We start from the raw sequence: 16036 nt of genomic DNA on the forward strand, positions 1-16036 counted from the left end.
TCGCCCAACGTCTGGCTTCTACTTATTGGAACCAGGGATGGCTGGAGGCGCAAACAGCCTGAGCAAAAGAGAGGCCAGACGGTGAAAAGAAAGCGTCTCTTCTCCCTGGGAAGGAGGCAGGAGGAACAGGATACCGTCACAGCCCTGAGGACCAAACCGATTGGTTCCCACTTCCACCTGTAGGGGCGCGGCTCCTTTAAGGCTCCCGGAAACGGGCCGGTAGGACCGGAAGTGACCGTCTTTATTTCCCCTCTTCACGTGGTGCGTGAGGGAAGTGACGTGCGTGGCCCGGGAGCTGCGGACGCGGAGGCCGACGGAGCCGGAGTCGCGGACGCCGCGGGGTCTCCGGGACAGGTGACCGGGGAAGGGGGCCGAGAGCGCGCCCGGAGTGGGCGGGGCCTGGAGGCCCACGTGAGGGCAGCGGGAGCGCGCGCGGGTGGGGGAGTGAGCCGCCGGTGGGGGGGCGGGGTCAGAGTACTCTGCGGGGGGCGGGGACAGGACGCCCACATGGGACGCTGGCGGGGCGGGACGTTAGTTCGTGGGCATGGACGGGGCGGGCCAGGTTGTGGGCGGGCCGGCCGGCCAGGAGCAAGGGTGGCAGCTGGGGGCGGGGCCTAAAAGTTGTGCGCGGGTTGGGGGCGGTGCCAAAGTCTTGTCCGTCAGGTTAGGAGTCGGGCCCGAAAACGCTGGGGGCGGGGTCAGAAAGTTTTCCCTGAGTGGAGGTGGGTTCTGTTCGTTGGCCGGGAAGTTAGGGGCGGATCCAGAGGCGGATGTGAAGGCCTGGGCGGTGCGAACCGTGGCGGGGGCCCAGGGGGCGTGTCTAGGGTGCTGGCGGGGAATGCTTGGAGGTGGAGCCAGAAAGTTTAGCCTGCGCCAGTAGCGCGGCCTGAGAGCGTTGGCCGGGAAGCCGGGAGCTGAGCCCGAACCGTAGGCCGGGGAAGCTGGGGCGGGGCTAGGAGCTAAGGCGAGGAGGCGGGAGCTAGGGGGCGTGACCAGGAGATTGGCCCGGCGAATCGGAGGCGGGAGCAGAGGTCATCGGGGGCGGGGCCAGAATAAAGGCGAGAAGGAGTGGGCGGGTTCAGGCTGTTGCCTGGGGAATCAGGGGGCGGGACCAGAGTGGTGGCTGGGTAGTCGGAAGCCAGGTCAGATTACGCGAGAGTGTGGGCCAGACCCGAGGTCTTGGCGGGATAGGCGGGGCCTGAAAGTTTTGCTGGGCGAAGCCAGAGTGGTTTCCGGAGCTCAGGGGCGCGGCCCTCTCGTACCCAGCCAGTTTGAGGCTGAAAGTTTTCCTTGGATAGCCATCGCGAGTTTAGGAAGTTTTGTCCTCGCTCAGCCTGTAGAATATTCATTGGGGAGGTCAAGTCCGGTGCAGGAAGCCACCCCAGTGTGTACTGAACCTGTTCCCAGAATGTTTTTGGGGTTGGTATGAGACGACCGTCCCTTTTCTGGGATGCTGGGGGCGGGACTAGGGCGTTGCCAGGGGAGGTGTGGGGCTGTTTTCATAGTTGGGTGTGCGGCTTTTTTTGAGTGCGGTGTTAAGGGAGATTTCTGAAGCTACCCGACCGAGCTGGAATGTTCATCCAGATGTGAGCATCATCAGAATAGGAACAGGAAAGTGGTTCGTTTATGGGAACGCTGAGGTCTCCAAAAGGAGGAGACTTTACCTGGCACTTGAGTACTAACTGGGTTCATGATTTTGTTGCAAAAATGAATTTTAGGACACATCAAAGTACAGACCAAGAAAGTTTGTTAGTAAAGAAAGGAGAGTACACATCCAGACATGGGTGCACTGAGTGCCCTAACATCATGGGTATTTATGGTGAAAAAGTGAATGGAGGGTTGGCTAAAATTCACTTTAGAATAAGTGTTCTGAGTTGTTCTGGATTCCTGATGCAGTCATTTGTCCTTGCTGTTGCACTGTTGTGACATTATTATTTGGGTTCAGGGATATCCAAGTCTGGTCAGTTTATAAATGTGGGTCACTGGGACATAGGGCCTGTTTTCCTCGAGCGTTCCTTTAAACACAGGATGGCTTTCAACTGATGCTTCTTTGAAGCCTGATGTCTATCCTTGACATAAATGTCTTCCTTTGCAAACACTTTTGTGATTTTAGGTAGTCATTTTACCAAATGTTTTTTCCTAGGACAAGTATCTTTTTCTTTAAAGTGTCTTTCTTGAAGATATCCGTGCTTGGTTTGCAGAGTGTAATAGTCATTTGGTCAGAGTGAGAGGGTTTTTTGTTGTTGTTGCTGGTATTTTTGTATTTTTGTATTTTTTTTTTTCTTTTTAATTGGTGGGATTGAGGTTTGAACTCAAAGCTTTGCACTTGCAAAGCAGGCACTCTACCGCTCAAGCCACACCTCCAGTCCATTTTGCTCTGGTTGTTTTGGAGATGGGGTCTCTGGAACTATTTTCCCGGATTGGCCTCAAACCTCAGTCCTCCAGAGTATCTAGGTTTACAGGCATGAGCCACTAGCGTTAGGACTTTTTTCTTTCTAAGTACTGAGTGTTGAACTCAGGGCTCCCTAGGCAGGTGCTTTACACCTTGAGCTACACCCCAACCTCAGAGCTGGTGGGGGAGTGTGAAATTTAAAGTGGATGAAGTGTGCTTTTTTTTTTTTTCTTTCTTTTGTGGTACTGGGGCCTGAACTCAGGGTCTTTACCTTGAGCCACTCTGCCAGCCCTTTTTTGTGCTGGGTGTTTTTGAGATAGGGTCTCTTGCACTGTTTGCCTGGGCTAGAACCCTGATCCTCTTGATCTCTGTCCCCTGAGTAGCCAGTATTATAGGCACCTGGCTGCCTGTGTGCCTTCAGTCAAGCTTTTCACTGGATTCCTGGCTCCTGTTTGTCATCTCTCAATTTCTCTAATTTTTTTTTAATTTTTATTTTTTTATTATTCATATGTGCATGCAATACTTGGGTCATTTCTCTCCCCTACCCCCACCCTCAATTTCTCCAATCTTTCCTGCTTCAGTTCTAGAAGTTTTTTGGGCTGATTGGGAGGAAGGGGTACAGCTGAAGCTTTCTTGAGATGGGTCTGGGCTCCAGGCTGTGGAGGCTGGGTTAGAATTTCCTTAGGAAGGAAGCAGTAGTGTCCCAAGCAGTGGGGCAGGGCCAGAACTTTCCCAAGACAGATCTGACTAAAAAGTTTGGGGGGGAGTCCAAAAAGGAAGGGGTGGAGTCTATATTTGTCTAGAAAAGGGGTGGGGCTAGCAGTTGAGCCAGTGGAAGTGACGGTAGAATTTCTGGGGTTCAAATGGGGTGTGTGAGTGAGAGTGAGTGAGAGTGGGAGAGAGCCCAGTAGAGAAGAGCATGAAGCCTTGCCTTTAGTTCTCCTGTTCCCCTGCCCTCAGGAGCTCCCAGTGCTGATCCAGATTCTGAGAGGGAAGTGGTGGGACCGTGGTCCAGCCAGTGAAATGGTGAGCTGGCTGGGAAGGAGGCTTGGGACAGAGGGAATCATAGCAACTGTCAGACCCTGAGTTGAGTGGCTTTGGGGCATGTAGGGTTTTCTTTAGCCCTCAGTTGCCTCTTGGTCTTAGGCAGCCACACTGGATTTGAAGTCAAAGGAGGAGAAGGATGCTGAGTTGGACAAGAGGATCGAAGCTCTTCGTAGGAAGAATGAGGCTCTCATCCGGCGCTACCAGGTGCCCTAGCCCCGCCCTGGGAGACCCCATCCCCTCTCCTCCCCGCAGTGAGTTTTTCTCACCTCTCCCTTAAAACCTTTTCATGGCTCCCCATCACTGTCAGGATAAATGCCACAGGCCTTAGCCTGCCATTCCTTCCTTCATTCCATCACTCACTCATTCATCACAAGTGTTCAGTAAGGCGTCACTGTCTCAAGGCCCTCGTTGAGTGGTGCTGGAGTGCAGCTGCAACAGAGACAGCCCTGCCCTCAGATGGTGCTGACCCTGACTGGACAAGGCTCAGATGGGGAGTTCAGAGGCCAGGCCAGGGGAGGCCAGAAGGGGCTGCTGACCCAGCCTGGGGTACCTTAGGGAGGGCTTCCTGGCAGAGGGGACTCTGAGGTCTGAAGGGTGGTTGGCTGTTAGCCAGTTGAATAGGAGAGTGGCCCATGTTTCAGGCAAAGGGAGCACTGTGGTCACATATTTGGATGTAAGAGGGCTTGGAGCTTAAAGTTTCAGGGTCATTTGGGGCAGTACTGATCTGGAGAGTTCACAGGGACCAGGCCATGTAGGGCCTGGATGCCTAAGGCCGTAGAGCCATGGAGGGCTTAAGCAGGAGTGGGCCCAGGTCAGAAGAGCTTTTTAGGGAATCTCCTTTGGCTGCTGTGTAGTGGTGGTTGGGAGGAGGTGATACTGTAGACCAGAAAGCAAGGAGGCTACTAGGTCAGGGATTCTAGAGAAAGAAGTTGTCTAGCTCAGGGCTTGGCTATTGAGAGAGTCTTGGTGACTGAGGGCAGGGAGGAGGGAGAGGAGGAAGAAGGAAGGTCCGGGGCCAGGTCCAAGAGTTGGTAGTGGGGCCTAGCTACTCAGGAGGCAGAGGGCAGGAGGATCGCGGTTTGCAGCTAGCCCAGGTAAGTAGTTTGCAAGACCCTATCTAGAAAATACCTTTCACAAAAGAGGGCTGGTGGAGTGGCTCAAGTGGTAGAGCACCTGCCTGGCAAGTGTGAAGTTCTCAGTTCAAACCCCAGCACCACCAAAAAATTACAAAAAGTGAAAAATAGAGTAGGTAAGTGTTGTCCCTGAGATGGGACCTGGGAAGGGAGTGGGCTTCATTGACTCATTCTTCATGTGTTCATTCATTAAAAGAAATACTGAGTTGTGTCATGAGATAGGCAGTGATGTAGGCTCACGGTATGCCTCAGGGAACAAGCAGACAGATATCCCTGTGCTCTAATGGACAGGGGGTGAGAGCAGGGAAGCTGGTTTCTGAAGGGGGTCAGGGAAAGCCTCCCTGAGAGGAGATGCTGGAGAAGAGGGTTGAAAGATGTTGGAGCAGAAGGCGCTGGTAGAAAGAACAGCTGGTGCAAAGGCCCTGAGGCAGATGTGAGCCTGGTGTGTTCTGGGAACAAGTAGTTCTGGGAACAGCGAGAAAGCTCAAATGAGCAACAGGGAGCTAGGAGAAGATGGAGGCAAGGAGACTGGCTGCTGTAGGCCCTGTAGGCTGTGGGCCACCTTTGTCTCTCATTGGAGACGGGCACCATGGGAAGGGTTGGACCAGCTTTCTTGCCTTTAACTTTGGAAGGAGGCCTGAGTTGGGGCCAGACTTAGGAGGAATTCAGGGGCTGTGGGAGTCCAGCCTGTGGACAGAGCCCCTGACACCCCCATACCATGGGTGTTTGCCCCTAGGAGATTGAGGAAGACCGGAAAAAAGCTGAACTTGAGGGAGTAGCAGTGACAGCACCCCGGAAGAGTCGCTCGGTGGAGAAGGAGAATGTGGCAGTGGAGGTGGTGAGCCCATCGGAGCGGGGGCTCCTGAGGTTGGGGAGGGGTCCAGCTGCCTTGAACCTGTGAGGGCCTCAGTCCCAGCAGCTGCCCCTATGGGCTCTCCAGTCTCCCTGCTCTGTGACCGTGTTTATCCTTCCTCCCCCTTCCAGGAGAAGAACCTGGGTCCCCTTCGGAGGTCTCCTGGGACTCCTCGGACCCCAGGAGCCAACAGGGGGGGCCGGCCCACCCCACAGCAGGGAGGCCGGGCAGGCATGGGCCGGGCACCCCGGAGCTGGGAGGACAGTCCTGGGGAGCAGCCGCGAGGAGCTGGGGGCCGGGGCCGGAGGGGCCGGGGCCGGGGCTCCCCTCATCTCTTAGGTGCTGGAGATGCCTCAACCTCCGACCGCAAATCCAAGGTAGGAGCTGGGCAGGGCATGGAGCTCACCTTGGGCTGAGGTTCTACATGCTCTGGCTTTCTGTCCCCAAGCTCCTCTCTGTCTCAGCCCTGCCCTTCTGCTCTCTCTACCTCCCTTCTTCCTTCCTGGCCAGTGCTGTGTACCCTCTCATCTCTTTCTGTCTCGGTGCCTCTCTCCAGCTCTCCCATGTTGGTTGCCTGCCCCCTCTCCCCTGCCTGTCATTCTCCTCTTTTTGGTACCAGTTGTCTGTTCATCTGTCTCAGTGTGCACATTCGTGTAGCTGTGGTCTTGGTGTGACCTCTCCACTCCCCTGCCACGCTGATGGGGGAGGCTGGCAAGCTTAGTTGGATGTGGGTACGACCTTCCACAGTTCACTTTCCGTCTGTTTGCTTCCAGTTCTTGCTCTTACACAGGAATGGTGATTAGATTTAAAGGTTACTTTGAGCTGGGTGTGGTGGGGGCACCTGTAATTCCAGCACTCAGGAGGTTGATGCCAGAGGATGCCAAATTCTAGACCAGTCCAGGCTATGTAATGAGACCCTGTCTTAAAAACCCAAAATAAATGTGAGTGAGTGAGAGAGAGAGAGAGAGAGAGAATGAATGAATGAGGTATTTAAGCCTCCTGTGAGTAGGCACGGCACTGTTTGGCACACTAAGCTGCAACAAAAGGATCCCAAAATGTGGGGGGCCTCAGTAGAGTGGGTGAGTTGAACAGTGAGGGTGGAGATGTCACTCTGGGACCCAGGTTCCCGCCTTCCATGGCCTGATGGTCACCTGGAGCATGGTCACTGTCTGCCTGGTAGATGCCGGGTGGCTGAATTCACAGGGGAGTCGAGTCAGTCTAGCCCTGTGCCACTTTCCATGAGAAGTGAGAGCCCAGCCGCACCTAACTGCAGAGGCACTTGGGAGAGCCTCCACTGTCCCGTGAGGGGGGGAATGGGTGGTGGGCTGATAGTTGTCTGCTGTTGTCACCATCATCCTTACTGTGGCAGCTAGGGTGTGTTGGGGGCCCCAGCACCCTGACACTGAGCGGTCAGCTTCAGCAGTTTGCTGGAAAGACTCAAGGCTCATTGTAGAATAGGACTTGTGGCTCAGATTTATCACACTGACAGGACACAGTAGAATCAGCCAGGGCGGCAGGCGGGGGCTAGAGGGATTGGGGAGTGGAGCAGGGAAAGAGTCCTCTCCCTTTGGGATCCCCCAGTGTGGAATTGTGTCAGTACCTGCCAGGGATGGTCCAGAGACACCAGTGCCCTGGGTTGTGGTTGGAGGTCAGGCCCCTCTGCCTGGAACATTCGGAAATGCAGGCTCCAGGAGGAAAGTCGGGTTACCTGGTGTTAACTGGGAACGGGCTGAGAGGAACTCCCATGCCACTCACCTCAGGGCGAGGTCAGGCCTGCTATGTCACTCCATTCTGCATGACTGGTTTGAGTAATATTTTCTGGTGCCTGGTGTCCCCTTTGTCCCCCAGGAGTGGGAGGAACGGCGCAGACAGAACATTGAGAAGATGAATGAGGAAATGGAAAAGATTGCCGAGTATGAGCGGAACCAGCGGGTCAGTACTGCAGGTGGCCAGGGCTGAGTGGCCAGGACCTAGGGGCTGGTGTCCCTGCCAACCTCACCCCTGTGCTGCAGGAAGGAGTGCTGGAGCCTAACCCAGTGCGGAACTTTCTGGATGACCCCCGGCGCCGCAGTGGACCCCTGGAGGAGCCAGAGCGGGACCGCCGGGAGGGCAGCCGCCGGCATGGGCGCAACTGGGGGGGCCCTGACTTTGAGCGTGTGCGCTGTGGCCTGGAGCAGGAGCGGCAGGTGGGTGCTGGCAGTGGGGCCTCAGTGGTCCCCTGGGGACCGAATGCAATTGTGCGTGGGTTCAGTGGAGACCAGGACAGAGCAGGTGTCACCCTTGGTGCTGGGATCCGTGGTTTGTCTGTGAAGGATTTCTGCCATGTCTTACTTCTGACACCCTTGCTGGAGGGTGGCCAGCAGAAGAGCCCAGCGGGGTGAGGGTCAGGGTATTGTCTCCAGACTGCGATGCTGGATGAGGGGTGGGGCTCAAGGACCATCCTGCCTTCATAGTTCACCTCGCTGGGTGAGGGCTGGCTGTCCCACACTCCTTGTTATAGGGTGGCTTGGGGGTTTCTTCTCATTACTGACATCAGTGTTGTTTGCTGGACCTGTCCCAACTCTTTTATTTTATTTATATATGTTTTTTGTGGTACTGGGGTTTGAATTCAGGGCTTACACTTTAAGCCACTCCACCAGCCCTTCTTTTTGTGGGGGGGGGCTGAGATAGGGTCTCACAAACTATTTGCACATGTAGGCTTCTAACCAAGATCCTTTTAATCTCTACCTCCTGAGTAGCTAGGATTACAGGCATGCGCCACCAGTGCCCAGCTTATTTTTGTTTTTATGGTGCTGGGGGTGGAACCCAGGGGCTTGCATGGTAGGCAGAATTCTGCTACCGAGCTGTGCCCCTGGCTCGCAGGATCTTTTTTCAGTGCTGGGTACAAGAGTTGTAAGGCAAAGCCCCTGCCCTGCTGGTGTTTGTTCTGGTGGCAGGTTACTGGTGAAAATCTAGTTAGAGGTGGGTAATGTGAGGGTGGCCAGCAGAAGAGCCCAGCCAGGTGAGGCGCAGGGTGCTGCTTTAGAGATGGGGAGGTTCTCTCTGAGCAGGCCACTTGAGGCACCTGCTTGTATCACTGCCTGTCACCTCTTCCCTGTGTCAGTGAGTGAATGATTCCACTTCTGAGAATCAGAGGGACAGGGGAGGATGGGGATGGGCTTTAACTGCCTGTGGATGGTCTGGGGGCAGGGCCGCCGGGCTGGCCTGGGCGGTGCTGGTGACATGACACTGTCCATGACGGGCCGCGAGCGGTCGGAGTACCTGCGCTGGAAGCAGGAGAGGGAGAAGATTGACCAGGAGCGCCTGCAGCGACACCGCAAACCCACTGGCCAGTGGCGGCGGGAGTGGGACGCCGAGAAGACTGATGGCATGTGAGTCTCTCCTCGCTGACCCACCTTGGGGCCTGGGACTTTTGCCTCTCTCTGGTGTCTTCCTGGATATGAGTAATGTGTCACCACAGTTCACCAAGTCCTCCAGGCACATGGTAATGTGTGCATAGGTCCTCAGGGTTCAGCTGGCCCAGGTTGGGTGCTAAGTTCTGGGTCCCCCAGACTCAGCATCCCCATGCAGATGGAGCTTAGGTGTGCTGGCAGCAAATCTTTTGAGCCAGAGTCAACACCAAAGGCTGTAGGTTTATAGAACTTCCAAGGCTGAAAAGAATAGGGGGGTGGGGCAAAACCTAAAATTGTTGATCCTTAAAAGACTGCCATAACCAGGCACCGCTGGCTCACACCTGTAATCCTAGCTACTCAGGAGGATCATGGTTCAAAGCCAGCCTGGGCAAATAGTTCATGAACCCTTATCTCAAAAAAACCCTTCACAAAAATGGCTGGTGGGGTGGCTCAAGGTGTAGGCCCTGAGTTCAAGTCCCAGTACCACACACACAAAAAAACAATGACTGCCATTCATCAGTTCTTCCAGAACCTTCTATATGAACTCACCCCAGGTGGGTTTATTCTAGGGTCCAGGCTGAGGGCAGCAGCTACTGGGGAGATTACTGTCTTGGGTTTGACAGATGCTCCCTGGCCTCTCTTGTGGGTATCCCAGCTGTGACCCCACGAGGCTCAGGGTGGGGTATAAATTCTGATGTGTGGAGGGGACAAAGCACTGCCAACAGTGATGAGACCTTTGGTGCCTTCCTCTGTCCATTGTCTGACCTGTCCCCACCAGCCTGGACCCTGTGCTGCTTTCTCTCTGTGCCTTGCCAACGAGGCCTTATCCCCAGTCAAGCCTGACTGTTCTCTTTTGGGTTCTAGGAAATGTTTAGCCAGACTTAAAAGCACAGGTATCACTGTGTCATTGTCAGGACCTACTTCCATAGTGAGGCAGAAGCTTCTATAAGAGCTGCAGCATTGGCATCTTTAGGTTTGACCCTGTCCCCTATCCTTTGCTGTGCTGGAAGTTTTCATACAACTTTAGCCTGTTTTGTGGGCTCTGGCTAAAATAAAAAGAGGATTGGGGCTGAGGGCGTGGCTCAAGTGGAGCCTGGTGATTGGTTGGGAGCATGGTTTTGGGTGGGTTTTCTTTTTGTTTTGTTTTGTTTTTTTATTGCAAGCAAGCTTGTTGAACAGACATTGTAGCTGGTCTTTTGGGGAGATATTCTTGGAGTTAATGAGAAAAGAACTGTTTTCATTTTGTCCCCAGGGCACTCTGAGGCTAATTAACATATGTGTCTTGATTTCAGCTGCAAATACTTAGCTGAGGCTCAGTGCCATGAAGGCTGTGGTGTTGGGGACACAGTGGTAAACAGAACATTGTGCCTTCATGGAACTTGGAGTCTAGTGGGCAAGATGACAGGTTGTGAGAAGTAACAGCAGAGGAAGGCGGTAGGGATGAGACTTAGACTATGTAGGTGATACACGTTAGGTGGGCTGTCTCAGGTCTGATGGAGGTGATGGAGTGAGCTGCTGAAATGTGAAGGATGTTCCCGGAGCAGCTTGTGCAAAGGCCCTGAGTCAGGGTAGGTGTGGCAGGAGAATCTGCTTAGCTGGCGAGGTGAGAGTGAATGACAGGAAATAGCTCAGACAGGAAGCTTTCCAAGGGTCTATGGTGAGTTGCCAAGTTTTTACTTTGGGGGCTAAATTCTGAATGTTTTTTCTTTGTGTATTTGTCACTAAAATGTCAGATTTGCACCTATCACCCAATCCTGTCCTGATTGACTGACTATCCTCTGATCTGATCTCCGATTCTGGCCTCCACCTCTCCCCCTGCTTTTTCCCCCAATCTCACTCCCTTGTTCCTCCAGCCACTTGCTCACCCTGCTTCTCTTTTCCCAGGTTCAAGGATGGCCCAACCCCTGCCCGTGAACCATCCCACCGCTATGGTGAGTGGTGTCCTCAGAAGGCATGAGGCAGCTGCTAGGCTTGGTGCAGGGTAGGTGGGGAGGTATTTTGTGTGGTGTCCTCGTCCCCTGACTCATTCTGAGTACTGTTGCAGATGACCAGGCCTGGGCCCGGCCCCCTAAGCCCCCCACTTTTGGGGAGTTCCTTTCTCAGCACAAAGCTGAGGTCAGCAGCCGCAGAAGGAGAAAGAGCAGCCGCCCCCAGGCTAAGGCAGCTCCCTGCTCCTACAGGTGGGGGCACCCTTTCCCAGGCCACAGGGCTGGGTGACTTTCCCTGGTCCTCTTCTGACGTGGTGTTTGTATGAGTGCATCTGTTTGTGGCCTGTCTGCCTTGCAGCACTGAAGTCTGGATTTTGGCTTTACCCTCATCTGCCCCCTTTTCCCACCCATCCATCTGTGCTTCTGTCCCCCCTCTCTCTCCTGCCTCTGAAAACTGGGGACAAATATCCACTATTCCCTCAGTATGACAGGTAGGATGACTTCCTCCTATCCATCCTCCATCAAGACCTCACCCCTGTCCTCTGTCCCCTCCAGTGACCATGATGACCGCTGGGAGACGAAAGAGGAGGCAGTGTCAGTGTCCCCCACCCCAGAGGCCCCAGGAACTATGACCCGGGAGGAAATGCCCACAAAGGTAAGGCAAGGCAGCTGTGTGTGTGCTCAGGGTCCACACCTTTCCCTGACCTGCCAATGTTCCACACAGCCTCCCGAGATCCCAGCCCCTGCCCACCGGCCTCCTGAGGACGAGGGGGAGGAGGATGAGGGTGAAGTGGACGAGGGTGAGGAGGATGAAGAATGGGAGGACATGAGTGAGGATGTGACTGAGGACGAAGAGGAGGAGGAGGAAATCGAGGAAGAAGAGGGTGCTGAGGCACAAGAGGAAGAACAAGACCAGGATCACCAGCACCCACAAGCTGAGCCCACTGGGGACCCTACCCAGGAGCAAGCTGACCTGGAGCTTCCCACACCCCAGGAGCCACTCTCTCCAGCTCCTGCTGCGCCTTCCAGCCCCTTCTCACCACCTGGAGGCCACCAGCCTGTGCCTGACTGGGGTGAGGAGATGGAGCTGAATTCTCCCCGGATGGCCCACCCTCTCGGCTCCTTGTCTCCGGGTGAGGCCTGGCCTTTTGGGAATGCATGAAGCTGGCTGCCTGTGTGTGTGCACAAGGGGTGTGGCAGGGCCTGGGACCCCACCTGCCTCAGCCCTGGTGGCTGGGGACAGCAGTCCGTGCCCACTGTGCAGCAGTGCCCCCGACTCTGGAATGCTCACTCCTAGAGCCTGTCCCTGCTCGTTCAGAGCCCTCTTTTTCAATAAAGAGTTCACATCCTGAAGTGACCTTCCCCCAAGTGTGTCCTTAAGGCCCCTCCAGCTCCCCTTGGATCTTCTTTCTAAGTTGGGGACTTTTGGAAGGGAGAGGGCTTGACTGGGCCTCCCCTTCCCCAGGAGGTGACCAGCCAGCCCCTGCCTCCCTGGAGAGTGGGCCCAGCTTCCCAGGAACCCAGAAAGCTGAAGAGGAGGGGTCTGAGGCGACTCCAGGTGGGGGTCACATGGCGTGGTGGAGGTGGTGCTTCTGTGGGCGCCTCTTCTGTGATCAGGGAGAAGGGCTTGGCACCAGGAGGGTGGTGGAGCCTGAAGGGTGGCGGTGCAATCTGGGTGTGCAGTTACCATACTGGGCCAGGCTTGGGTGGGCCAGAGTCAAGCAATGGGTGTACTAAGAGAAATGGGAGTTATTTGGGTGGCACCTGGTGAGGGGGCTGCACAGGAACCTGAGAAGTGTAATGGGATGGGGCTAGGCCCTGGGGGAGGATCTAGAGGGGTGTAGAAATTCCCACTAAGCTCTACCGGTCAAAAGAATGGGGGTTTGGCCAGCTCTGGTGGCTCAGGCTTGTAATCTTACCTGCTCAGGATACAGAGATCAGTAGGATCTGGGTTCAAAGCCAGCTCTGAGCAAATAGTTTGTGAGTCCCTAGCTTGAAAATACATAGCACAAAAAAGGCTGGTGGAATGGCTCAAGGTGTAGGTCCTGAGTATTCAAGCCCTGGTACTGCACAAAAAAAAAGGATTTGGCTGTGGACGGGATTAGAGTTTTGGGAAGATTAGACTAGCAGGCCTGGTTGTCATTTTGGGCCCCATGGAGTGAGAGCAAAAGGTCAATATCCTTGTGTCCCCCTCCACCAGGTAGGAGCCAGGCTTGCAACCAGTGACGCCTCCCTCCCCTCCCCACTGCAAGGGCTGTTAGAACGGGTGTGGGGATGCGGGAGAGGGCCTGCACCGGGTCCTGCAGGACTTGCTTGGTAGCGGTTGGTAGGACCGGGAAATGAACCCAAGAGTGGGTAGTGTTTGGAGTTGTGGACAGGGCGAGACCGGGTGCTCTTGTTTTTGGCCACGAGTTGTCAGGGTGAACGGGATCTTCCTTCCCCGGCGTTTCTCTGATCGTAGACAGGGCTATGTTGTGGTGCATGTTGCTTCGTGGGTTCGCTGAGGGCCAGAGGGGTCAGTTGGAGGCCCCCATCTGGGCAGCTCCCAGCTCCACTGGCAGGAAGGGCAGGCAGGGCCAGTCGGAGGAGGTAAGCTGGCTGTGCCCTCCGCTGACCGCTCTTTCTCTTCCCCAGAAGCGGGCCCCGAGGGCCAGGAGACAGCGGAGATCACCGACTTCCAGAGGGTGCGTTTCTGCAAGGTGGTGGCGGCCGCGCCGCCCCCGGGGGCCGCCCGCTGACTGCGCCGGGACAGCGGCTCCGCGCTCCGCACTAACCCTGCTCCTCTGCTTCTGCCACTCTGCAGCCAGGAGAGGGTTAAGTGTAAAGGGGGCGGAGCCGGGGCTGTAGTCCAATCCAGTGAGGACTTGTGCAGCCCCACCTGGGCACGTCGGGTGGAGACCTAGGTGCCATTCCCGGGGAGTTCCCGTCTCCAGGGGTCCTCACCTGGGGCCTGGCAAACAGCGGTGACTTGCGAAGGACTTGAACTCGGGCCGCCCGGCTGCATTAAACGCAGTGCTTCCGCTAACCTTGCAACTGTGTTTCTGGCGGGGGCAGGCTGGGCTGCTGTGCTTGGCGGGCTTTTCTGCGGCGGAACAGGCGGGAGGAAGGGGTCTTCCCTCCTTTGCTCCCCTGACTCTTCTTCCTTCCCCCTCGCAGGCCTCCCTGAGTTCCTGAAGACGCTGCTGGGAGGGGTCGGAAGCCTCCCCATCTTGATGGGGAGGGGGCCGTAAGAGGAGGGGTTATCTGACTCTCCAGGCCGTGTTCGCTCCTCCCCGGAGCCCACTGTAGGTCCCCTGGCTCTAGGGAGAGGTATTGAGGGTGGTGTAGGAAGGGGCCTGGCTGGAGTGGGGGTGGAGCTGGAACCTCTGGAATTTAAGGTTAGCCCTCAGGACCCCTGGCCTCAGGACGGCAGGAAGATGTTTGGAGCCCAGATGGGTGCCTAAGGGGCGGGGCTGGGGTGTGGGCGGGGCCAAGACTCGGGCAGGGGGCGTGGGGCGGAGTTAGCATGTAGGGGTGGGGCTGGGCCTATGCGAGCGGGTTTAGATGGGGCTGGACCGCCGGGGGGCGTGGCCAGGGTGCCCTGTGGAGTTAAGGTGGTGAGGGAAGGAAAAGGGGTCGAACCTGGACTACAGCCGTGAAGTCAGAGGGGAAAGAGGGTCAGATTCCGATGCTGGAGTAGACCGATTCGTAGAAAGGGGACGCGCGGAGTTAGTAAGCAGGAGACAGTAGTCCAAGGCTAGAATGGTGACCTGGTTGACGCGCGGGAGAAAAGGGGCGGAGCCAAGGTGTAGGCGGGGCGGAGTCAGGAAGCCGAAGTTTGACAGCGGTTGGCCGGAGACGGGGAGAGGGTGTGTCTACGATGCGAGGGGGCCCGCCCTGCGGGGACGGGCCACTTCGGGTGCGAGGCGGTCCTCGGAGGGGAGGGGGCGGGGCCTGTGGTCGCGGGGCGGGCGGGCTGGGCAGCTGCGATGAGGGGCACAAGCTGCGTGGGTGGCGGCGGAGAGAGCCCGGGCGGCGCGGGACTGAGCGAGGGGCCGCGGGGACGCTGGCTGCGCCTGGCCCCGGTCTGCGCCTACTTCCTTTGCGTGTCGTTGGCCGCCGTGCTGCTCGCCGTGTACTACGGTCTCATCTGGGTGCCCACGCGGCCCCCCGCTGGCCCCGCCGGCCCGCCGTCCAGCGCACCGCCCCCGCCGTGTGCTGCCCTCCCGGGCGCGCCGCCCGCCCCGGCGCCCGCCGCGGCCTCCGTCTCCTGCCTCCTGGGCGGCCCCGGCGGGCCACGACCCCAGCTCGAGTTGCCGCGCAGCCGCCGCCGCCGCCGCCCGAGCAGCCCGACCGCCGGAGAAGCGCCCGAGGCCGCGGCGGGGCGAGGACCCGGGTAGCCGGCCGCCAGCCCTCGACAGCGCCGATGGGCCCGGCTGCCTCCCCATGACATCGCCCAGAGTCCCCGGAGCCGGCATCCCGGAGAAGGGGGCGAGGGCCCCGGCCTCGCCTCGGCCCCCTGACCTCCCCCGTAGGATCTGAGCGTCTCCTCTCCCCGCGTCCGCGTCCATCTGCAATAAACTCCAGCTCAGCTGCCTCGTGTGTCTGTCGTGCTGTCTCCGAGGTGCCTCTCCACCCACAGCCCTAGTTCTTTGTCTCTCACCCCGGGTGGGCTGCCTGGCTTCCCCCTTCCCTATGACTCCCTTTTTCTTCTTCCATGCCCTCTAGTAACTTGGGGGTTAGGGCGGGGAGAGGACGCTTATCAGTACCAGGGCCACTGAAGGTCAGACAGTGTGAAGGACTTCCCATTCTCCCGTGTGCTTGGGGGCAAAGGACTACTGGTGTTCTGGAGAGAAGCAGAGGACAAGCTGGGAATCTGGGAATTGCTTTGTATAGTTACGGTGCCAGAGACAGATTAAGTCACCTGCTATCACCTGCTATCAGGGACTCCATGCTTACTTCCTGGGGTCAGGTGAGGGCGGGCAGGGATGGTGGCTGGTGCTTTTCTGCTTCTGGAACCGAGGAGCAAATTCTCAAAGCACTGTTCGGCCTTGGAAGGTGAGTACAACCTTTCTGGTGAGCATTGCTGCTGGTCAGCCACGGGCAGGTTACTCAGCCTCTCTGGTCTTGTGAACTGAAGACAGTAATAGCAGTTAACAGAGTTGCTGTGAGGACTGAAGAAACTGGTGGCCCAAAACCCTGTTTTTAGACAGTGTCACATGACTTCTGTCTTTCCACCATCTCCCTCCCTTGGAATTTTTAAAACCACAGCTTGGATCCTGAGGGATATCAAGTCAGGCCAAAGCACTGGT

General features: G+C 56.7%; 2 protein-coding genes across 8 annotated transcripts; both read left to right on the top strand.

Moving 5' to 3' along the window:
- The first annotated feature begins 234 nt into the window (after positions 1-234).
- On the top strand, positions 235-13770 carry Ccdc9 (coiled-coil domain containing 9). 7 transcript variants are annotated; one of them, XM_020181207.2, is made up of 14 exons: positions 235-354; positions 3353-3418; positions 3539-3643; positions 5309-5407; positions 5557-5802; positions 7274-7357; positions 7438-7611; positions 8615-8796; positions 10702-10748; positions 10862-10997; positions 11301-11400; positions 11470-11818; positions 12211-12303; positions 13380-13770. In XM_020181207.2, the coding sequence occupies exons 2-14, from the start codon at positions 3416-3418 to the stop codon at positions 13481-13483; spliced, it is 1722 nt and encodes a 573-aa protein (XP_020036796.2). In that variant the 5' UTR covers positions 235-354; positions 3353-3415; the 3' UTR covers positions 13484-13770. The 7 variants fall into 7 exon arrangements, with proteins under 7 accessions (XP_020036796.2, XP_073913911.1, XP_073913912.1 ...); XM_074057810.1 differs by having other exon boundaries at positions 11301-11878; XM_074057809.1 differs by lacking the exon at positions 235-354 and adding an exon at positions 839-927 and having other exon boundaries at positions 5309-5410; positions 11301-11878.
- Positions 13603-15320, top strand: Inafm1 (InaF motif containing 1). Its single transcript, XM_074057814.1, has 2 exons — positions 13603-13708; positions 13902-15320. Exon 2 carries the CDS (start codon positions 14714-14716, stop codon positions 15122-15124), a length of 411 nt encoding a protein of 136 aa, XP_073913915.1. The 5' UTR covers positions 13603-13708; positions 13902-14713; the 3' UTR covers positions 15125-15320.
- The last annotated feature ends 716 nt before the right edge of the window (positions 15321-16036 follow it).

This window comes from Castor canadensis, chromosome 16, assembly GCF_047511655.1.
Source record: "Castor canadensis chromosome 16, mCasCan1.hap1v2, whole genome shotgun sequence".
Lineage (NCBI taxonomy): Eukaryota > Metazoa > Chordata > Mammalia > Rodentia > Castoridae > Castor > Castor canadensis.